General features: G+C 43.1%; 1 protein-coding gene and 1 long non-coding RNA gene across 3 annotated transcripts in view; one reads left to right on the top strand and one right to left on the bottom strand.

Annotated features, from left to right (window-relative positions):
• Positions 1-3,342: 3,342 nt before the first annotated feature.
• Positions 3,343-9,861, bottom strand: part of LOC309491918 (P2Y purinoceptor 1-like) — a 7,028-nt gene continuing 509 nt past the window's right edge. Inside the window, exons 2-3 of one of the 2 annotated variants that reach the window (XR_014203366.1) lie at positions 8,080-9,217; positions 3,343-4,594 (exon numbers count right to left, since the gene is read on the bottom strand). Coding sequence is in view for 1 of the 2 variants with exons in the window: in XM_082190946.1 (XP_082047072.1) it covers positions 8,141-9,190 (1,050 nt within the window). In the remaining variant the exon portion in view is untranslated. Of the gene's footprint in view, positions 4,595-7,742; positions 9,218-9,861 lie in introns of those variants that run through there. The other variant, XM_082190946.1, reaches the window with a different exon arrangement.
• On the top strand, positions 4,601-7,939 carry LOC309491919. Its single transcript, XR_014203367.1, has 3 exons — positions 4,601-6,911; positions 7,084-7,498; positions 7,835-7,939. It is a non-coding gene; the product is annotated as an uncharacterized lncRNA (long non-coding RNA).

The following is a 9,861-nucleotide window of genomic DNA, read 5'->3' as shown; positions in this document are numbered from 1 at the left end:
TGCCCAGCACTGAAAGATTTAAATATAAAATTAAAACATTTTCAGTTGATTGGTGTGCACTCGTTTAAAACCCTGTGAGTTTAAGGACATTTTCCACTTCCAGAAGTGTTGCTTGTACAACAGCAGTGGTTGAAACAGCGAGTGTGTGTTCTGTCTCCACAGTGATCGCTCGTTCCACTCAGACACATGTAAAGCTTTGTTCTCTCTCTCCTCACTCCTCCTCTCTCATTCTCCACCCGTCTCAGGTCTGAATGGAGTGACTGGTTTCGTGCCTCGGCAGGCATGCATGGCACTGTCTTCCTTCCTGCAAACACACACACACACACACACACACACACACACACACACACACACACACACACACACACACACACACACTCACTCACATGAGCACACACAGGCCTGCATGTCTTCCTTCCTGCAAACACACACGCATACACACACACACACACACGAGCACACAGTGTTGTGTGTAACTCATGACAAGTAACTTGAGTTACGTAATCAGATTACTTCAAGTAACAAGTAACGCATTACTTTTAAAATGTACCACAAAATATCTAAGTTACTTTTTCAAATAAGTAACGCAAGTTTGTTTTCCAATTTATTGACTGACAGCTCTTCTGTCCTCATGTTGAGACAAATCAAAAGTGCAGAGGTGTGTGTGTGTGTGTGTGTGTGTGTGTGTGTGTGTGTGTGTGTGTGTGTGTGTGTGTGTGTGTGAACATGATGGTTATTGTAGTTTTAGACTAAATGTGAGCATTTCCTCATCTCATTTGCACAAAAAAAAGATTCAATATTCCTCAAAATGAATAAAAACAGTGAAATGCAGAATCAGAGTACTATGCAAACCTCCAATAACTCAATATGTTAAATACAACGTAAATTTTTATGCATTTAATCTCACTTTATTGACTAAAGTACTTGCATCTGACCTTCAATGATTCAGTTAAACCATAAGCAAAAATGACTACAGATTTTTTGATTGGTAAAGAACAGCAGCAGCTGAAAGGTTTGAGCATCGCCTTCTACTGTACACTACCTCTACTGTACTATACTGTACACTACTGTACTCTACCACTACTGTACTTTACTGTACTCTACCTCTACTGTACACTAATGTACTCTACCTCTACTGCACACTACCTCTACTGTACTCTACTGTACACTAATGTACTCTACCTCTACTGCACACTACCTCTACTGTACTCTACTATACACTAATGTACTCTACCTCTACTGCACACTACCTCTACTGTACTCTACCGTACACCAATGTACTCTACCTCTACTGCACACTACCTCTACTGTACTCTACTGTACACTAATGTACTCTACCTCTACTGTACACTAATGTACTCTACCTCTACTGTACACTGATGTACTCTACCTCTACTGTACTCTATTGTACACTAATGTACTCTACCTCTACTGTACACTAATGTACTCTACCTCTACTGTACTCTACTGTACACCAATGTACTCTACCTCTACTGCACACTACCTCTACTGCACACTACCTCTACTGTACTCTACTGTACACTAATATACTCTACCTCTACTGTACTCTACTGTACACCAATGTACTCTACCTCTACTGCACACTACCTCTACTGTACTCTACTGTACACCAATGTACTCTACCTCTACTGTACACTAATGTACTCTACCTCTACTGTACACGAATGTACTCTACCTCTACTGTGCTCTACTGTACACCAATGTACTCTACCTCTACTGCACACTACCTCTACTGTACTCTACAGTACACTAATGTACTCTACCTCTACTGTACACTAATGTACTCTACCTCTACTGCACACTAATGTACTCTACCTCTACTGCACACTAATGTACTCTACATCTACTGCACACTACCTCTACTGTACTCTACTGTACACTAATGTACTCTACCTCTACTGTACACGAATGTACTCTACCTCTACTGTGCTCTACTGTACACCAATGTACTCTACCTCTACTGCACACTACCTCTACTGTACTCTACAGTACACTAATGTACTCTACCTCTACTGTACACTAATGTACTCTACCTCTACTGCACACTAATGTACTCTACCTCTACTGCACACTAATGTACTCTACCTCTACTGCACACTACCTCTACTGTACTCTACTATACACTAATGTACTCTACCTCTACTGTACTCTACTGTACACTAATGTACTCTACCTCTACTGCACACTACCTCTACTGTACTCTACTGCACACTACCTCTACTGCCCACTACCTGTACTGTACTCTACTGTACTCTACATCTGCTGTACTCTACTGTACACTGATGTACTCTATCTCTACTGTACTCTACTGTACACTGATGTACTCTACCTCTACTGTACACTGCTGTGCTCTATCTCTACTGTACTCTACTGTAGACTACTGTACTCTACCTCTGCTGCACACTACCTCTACTGTACACTGCTGTGCTCTATCTCTACTGTACTCGACTGTACACTAATGTACTTTAATGTACTCTACCACTACTGCACTCCACCTCTACTGTACACTACTGTACTCTACCTCTACTGTACTCTATTGTTCTCTACGCTACTGCACACTACCTCTACTGTACTCTACTGTACACTAATGTACTCTACCTCTACTGCACACTAATGTACTCTACCTCTACTGTACTCTACTGTACACTAATGTACTCTACCTCTACCGCACACTACCTCTACTGTACACCACTGTACTCTGCCTCTACGGTACACTAATGCAATCTACAAATACTGTACTCTACCTCTACTGTAGACTGCTGTACTCTACCTCTACTGTACTCTACCTCTACTGTACACTACTGTACTCTACCTCTGCTGTACTCTACCTCTGCTGTACTCTACCTCTGCTGTACTCTACTGCACGCTACTTCTACTGTACACTGCTGTGCTCTATCTCTACTGTACCCGACTGTACACTAATGTACTCTACTGTACACTACTGTACTCTACCACTACTGTACTCTAACTCTAATGTGTTATACTGTATTCTACCTCTACTGTATACTACTGTACACTATTGTTCTCTACCGCTGCTGTACTCTACCTCTACTGTACACGGCCTCTACTGTACTCTACTGCACTCCACCTCTACTGTACTCTACCTCGACTGTACTCTATTGCTCTCTACCTCTACTGTGCTCCACCTCTACTGTACTCTACTGTGTTTCGCCTCTACTGTACACCACTGTACTCTACCTCTACTGTACACTAATGCACTCTACCTCTACTGTACTCTACCTCTACTGTACTCTATTGCTCTCTACCTCTACTGTGCTCCACCTCTACTGTACTCTACTGTGGTTTGCCTCTATTGTACACCACTGTACTCTACCTCTACTGTACTCTACCTCTACTGTACACTAATGCACTCCACCTCTACTGTACTCTACTGTGTTTTGCCTCTACTGTACACCACTGTACTCTACAAAACAAGCTCATCTCAGGTGGAAAAACCCCCGCAAAAGTAACGTGACACATTACTTTTCTAAAAAAGTAACTAAGTAACGCAATATTGTAATGAATTACTTTTCAAAGTAACTTTCCCCAACACACACACACACACACACACACACACACACACACACACACACACACACACACACGAGCATGTAGAAGCATGCTTGCTCGCTGGCGTATTAATCCATACAAACTCACACACCTTCACAAAGAACACAGATGACACAGGCGGATGTCGGCTGGCATTAATGTTCATGTTGGTTGACTAATATAATTCACGAGAACATTTCTTCACTCAATCTATGTACACAACTCTAAATAAATAAATACACGAATCAACAACCCATTGTAACAGAAATATCTCACCTAACAGGGAACATTCTCTCAAAGTTATGATCAAACCTTCCAGTAATGTTAATAGAACGTTCGTTCAAAGTTATCTGGTCTTTAATATCGTTCTCAGAACATCAGCACACAAACATGATTTATACGTCGTTCATGGAACATTTTTATCTGAAACGTTGTTGCTACTTGTTGCAGAGAACATTCAAATGTAACATTCCTATGATGTTTGAATGATGACATTTGAATGTTCAATGAACAAATAACAGTTTTATAACTTAATAACATAACTTTTTTGTTAGATAAAACCGAAATATATTTGCCAAATTAGGCGCTCTTCCACACACACACACACACACACACACACACACTCACACTCACACACACACACACACACACACACACACACAATCACACACACACACACACACACACACACACACACACACACACACACACACACAATCACACACACACACACACACACACACACACACACACACACACACACACACACACACACACACACACACACACACACACACAATCACACAATAGGAAATTGTTCCAAAAGTCATGGAAACCCCCTAGTTTTACGGCGGCCAGGAAACGTATAGATTTGAACACGGCTCATCCAATCAGAGTCAGTGTGGAGCCGGATCTTTGTTCTACACACTCTCAAGCCCAGCCTACGATGTAAGATCCCGGGCCGTTTGCCAGCATCCGTAACCATTCGGCTTTTGTTCCCGCACAAAGAGTGTCTAGGAGAAATCTGGGAGGAAAAGAAAATGCGCCGTTATTTATTCCTCCCTCATTCCCCTTCCCGTCCTGTTCTTTCCTGTGAGGGACAAAGAGTCGAAGCGCTTTGGGAAAAGAACAGGGAAAAGAACCGGGAACTGAGCAATGTGATCGCATGATACCTGTCGACTTGAACTCCATGGGTGTGAAGAAACTAAAGAACAACAGGACAGCAGATAAAGGACAAAAACACAGAGCAATGGAGTGATAAAGCTGAATGAGAGGAATCTGATAGTCTGTGGAATCTGACACTGAACACTGGAGGAAGTTACAAAGATTGTTACAAAGTTATTCTATTTCAATCAAATGCTGTTTTTGTTTTTTTAACTTTCTATTTATCAAAGAATCCTGAATGATGGTTTCTACAGAAATATGAACAGTTTTCAACACTGATAATAATCATAAATGTTTCTTGATCATCAAATCATCATACTGATTTGTGAAGGATCATGTGACACTGAAGACTGGAGTAATGATGCTGAACATTCACAGGAATAAATTACACTTTACTATATATTCACATAGAAAACAGCTGATTTACATTATAATAATATTAATATTTCACTGTTTTTATTGTATTTTTGATCAAATAAATGCAGCCTTGGTGAGCAGAAGAAACTTTTCTTCCGACCCCAAACTTTTGACCGATAGTGTGTCAGATTTTTAAGCTTCACATTTCACTAAAAAGATAATTATCCAAAAGCTGAGAAAAACAATAATACATGAAATAATGCAGTGGTTAAAGGCTATTCTTCCACAGCCATTTTTTTTTGGTAGACCTGATAATAAAGAGCCATTTACAGACTTTTCATTTACATCACTGTATTTGTTTTAGCTTTAAATACTACAGATCATTAAAGATAAATGCCTTATGAACATACAGTATTTGAAACTTGGTTACATGAGTCCCTTCATAGTTCATGGGCTGATATTCTTTTGATCTATGCGGTCACACATCTATACAGTAACAGTAGAATGAATACACATCAATGCACAAGCGCATCTAAGACCATCTGGGATGCTTCAAACTACAGCCACAGGTAGACAATTCACTATTTTAAAATATCTTTAGTGCATCTTAACTATTCACTGAGAACAGAACAGAACACAAGGACTAATATGTGCTGCCGTTCACTCAGAAAAATAAAGGTTTCAAAAGGAGTTTAACACAGCGGCAACCTTCCGGTCTCTCTCTTGAATCCAACACATAAGAGACTTAAACTGCAGTTCCTCGACTGGCCACTAGAGGCCGGCTGCAGAAGAGAGTCAATCCCATAGACCCACATGTTAAAATCCCCAACTTTACAGCAGAAAAAAACATGTTTACAACATGATGCAAAAAGTGGTTTTGGTCTATATAGCTAATGTTGCCCTTCATGACGACTGTGAGGGGGTGAATATTTTTACAACTCATCCGTTTAAATTATATTAAGCCTTAAAGTTCTGCATAATTAAGGGCGTGGCCACTTGAGTGACAGGTGGATTGCCGCTGATGTCACTACTAGCCGTTTGTCTGCTGTGTGTTAGTGTCACGTCACCTCAGCTAATCCGCCTCGCGGCACATTTTCGTTTATCCGGTAGTGACGCTGCCAAGATGGCGACGGCCGGCTCCGCCCACTTTGAGCTTCAAAAACGCTCTTCAGAACCAATGGGTGACGTCACGCACACTACAGACATATTTTTGTACAGTCTATTTTAACGATCTAATCGCATGGTCTAAAGCGTACAGAGCAAGTGCACTTTTGCTAGTTTAACGATGGGAAAAATGGTCGGCGCTCCCGGCGCTGGTCTAAAAGGGTCGTCTCTCTCTTATTGAGTAATGGGTGTGTTTTGAGTGTAATGTGAAATAAACCAATCAGAGTCACATCTCCCATTCCCTGTTGCGCTCACGCCATGGCGGATTCGCTATTTACATGGAGGAATCTGCAAGCGGAAAGACTGAACGCTTCTCTAGCGAGGAAACGGATCTGCACGTGTGCGAGGTTAAAGCTGTGTGTGTGTGTGTGTGTGTGTGTGTGAGGTTAAAGGTTAAAGCACAAACAGCCGTATTCTTTTACATTGTAATCCTTTTATTTTTAATATTTTGCATGTTTGTGTGCTGTTGCGCGTCCCTGTGTGTGTAATAAGCAGAGTGTGTGTGTGTGTGTGTAATAAGCAGAGTGTGTGTGTGTGGGAGTGTGTGTAATAAGCAGAGTGTGTGTGTGTGTGTGTGTGTGTGTGTGTGTGTGTGTGTGTGTGTGTGTGTGTGTGTAATAAGCAGAGTGTGTGTGTGTGTGTGTGTGTAATAAGCAGTGTGTGTGTGTGTGTGTGTGTGTAATAAGCAGAGTGTGTGTGTGTATGTGTGTAATAAGCAGTGTGTGTGTGTGTGTGTGTAATAAGCAGAGTGTGTGTGTGTGTGTGTGTGTGTAATAAGCAGAGTGTGTGTGTGTATGTGTGTAATAAGCAGAGTGTGTGTGTAATAAGCAGAGTGTGTGTGTGTGTGTGTGTGTGTGTGTGTGTGTGTGTGATAAGCAGAGTGTCCACGCGTTGTGGACCCGCCTATAGGCTCATATTACTAATGCGCCCTTTAAATAACAAAAATATTTATATATACTGCACCACTGACTTTAGACCAGGTCTCAGTTGGTCAGTGACTCTATTTAAGTTCCTCAAAATAGCAACGCTCCAACAATACGCCTGAACACACACCTGGTTCTCAGACTAGCAGCCCAAGGGCCACAGATGGGCGTAAATGCATTTGCTATTTAAACAATGTGACGCAGGACGTGAAAAAATGAAAACTGCGTCGGGCTGAAATTAGTAAAACACACTAGCGTCGCGCCTGGCGTTGCACCGAGTGTGTGATAGGGCCCCGTGTGTGTGTGATAGGGCCCTGTCTGTGTGTGATAGGGCCCCGTGTGTGTGTGATAGGGCCCCGTGTGTGTGTGATAGGGCCCCGTGTGTGTGTGATAGGGCCCCGTGTGTGTGTGATAGGGCCCCGTGTGTGTGTGATAGGGCCCTGTGTGTGTGTGATAGGGCCCCGTGTGTGTGTGATAAGGCCCCGTGTGTGTGTGATAGGGCCCCGTGTGTGTGTGATAGGGCCCCGTGTGTGTGTGATAGGGCCCCGTGTGTGTGTGATAGGGCCCCGTGTGTGTGTGATAGGGCCCTGTGTGTGTGTGATAGGGCCCCGTGTGTGTGTGATAGGGCCCCGTGTGTGTGTGATAGAGCCCTGTAGGTTTTACACAGCGATGCCATAGGGGAACCATTTTTTCTTTAAACATTTTTCCATTATAAAGAACCTTTTGATGCCCATAGAGAACCTTTATTTTTAAGAGTGCTCAAGCATCCTCAACTAAAACTTGTTATATTTCCAACATTAGTCGTTACTGTTAAAACATTGTTAGTGATTTGCTCATTCAGTTTCAGTTCCATGGATAATCACATTAGACATGTTAAAAGCAATACATGAGTAACACTGACCACAGTATACGATGGTTTCCAATAGTCTAATTCCCTTGAGTCCGAGGGAAGGAGTTGCGGATCACGACTCCCGTTTCTCCGACAGACTGTTGAGCGCCGTCTCCTCGCTCTTGGACTGGAGATCTCCTTTCTTGGAGGATTTTTTGGTGGCTCTAGAAAGCCGTCGTCTGAAGCTGTCTCCGGCTAGCAAGTACAGGACCGGGTCCACACAACTGTTGAGACTGGCCAGGCCTCGGGTCACCTGGTAGGTGGCGTACACTCGGTCGTTGAAGCCGCACATGTCCGGGCTCTGGAAGTACAGTCTCGCTCGCATGTTCAGGTTCTTCATGACGTGGAAGGGCAGATAGGAGACGGCGAAGACCGTCAGAACGATGATGACTAGGTAAATGGACTTCTTCCTTAGCGGTGCGTTGTCCATGTCGTTGCGAATCAGGGCTTTGACGATTCCTCCATAACAGCTGAAGATAATAATGAACGGGATGCAGAACCCGAACACCGTCATGCACATGCTATAGACGAAGTACCCGGGCAGCTCGTCTTCAGTCGTGGTGTCGTAGCACGTGGTGAATCCCTTCTTCGGCCCGGTGCGCGAGTAATAGAGGATAGGAGCGATTCCCGCCACGACGATGACCCACACGAGCGCCACGGTGCGAACGGCGTTCTTCTTCTTCAGTCGTCCGAGAGATTTCATAGGATGAACGACGCCGGAGTATCTGTGCACGCTGATGCACGTGAGGAACAAGATGCTCCCGTAGAGGTTAACGTGGAATATGAACCTCTGCAGTCTGCATAGCACGTCTCCGAAAATCCAGTCTGTTTTGTTAAAGTAGTAGAAGATGAGAAACGGGAGCGAGAGCACGTAACAGAAATCCGCCAGAGCCAGATTGAACATGTAGACGGAGATGCTGCTCCACGGCCTCATGTGACACACGAACATCCAGATGGCCACGCTGTTCCCGACGAACCCCGTGAGAAACACGAGGATGTAGACGATGGGAAGATAGTAGAACTGAAACCCAGTCTTGGTGAGCGAGCATCTTGCCGTCTGGTTTGTAAACTCGGTCACGTTGTTCAAGAGCGACGTTGTCAAGTTATTAAACTCCGCTGACATGTTGTCGAGGATCAGCAGGTGTGTGATCTACAGAGAGAAGAGACAACACAGCGATATCAGTCAGCAATAGCCGTCATCTCACCGTCTCGGTTAACTACAGACCCGATGTAGTCCGGCTGTGAGTAACACACTTCTAGCCAAAATAACCTTGAATTTGGTTACATGTCGTTTTTGCCAAAAAAACTTGCGAGATGTTTGATATTCCCTCATGTAAGCAAAGTCAGCAGTGATTACAAGGTGTTTGGTTTCATTTCTTCACTCATTTCATTTCTTTGTTATCTAATTGATGATTAGTCTATTCTTGGGTTATGGTTTAGCCATATATAAAATTTTCACTGACAGCCCAAATTTTGCCTTGTTTTAGCCGAGACGTCAGGGCTTTTTTGACGGCTATTAGACTGCTGGGAAAATGCCTATTAACCTGATCAGACTCAAACCTGTTCCACAGACACAAAAAGTGCTTTATTTCTGCTCTCCTCTGCGGGGTTTGAACCTGCAACCTGTCAGAGACCAGCTTAAGGACGTTGTGTTGGCATCTTGACACAGACACACTAAAAACAATATCCTATCGCATATTGAATATAGCAACACGTTATCGCATATCGCATTTTTCTTCAATATCGTGCAGCCCTATATGTTGTTTTAAATATGAGTTAGATTTATGAAATGGT

The sequence above is a fragment of the Leuciscus leuciscus genome (genome assembly GCF_965113295.1).
Source record: "Leuciscus leuciscus genome assembly, contig: HAP1_SCAFFOLD_722, whole genome shotgun sequence".
NCBI lineage: Eukaryota > Metazoa > Chordata > Actinopteri > Cypriniformes > Leuciscidae > Leuciscus > Leuciscus leuciscus.
This window is presented reverse-complemented; position numbering and strand designations above follow the sequence as displayed.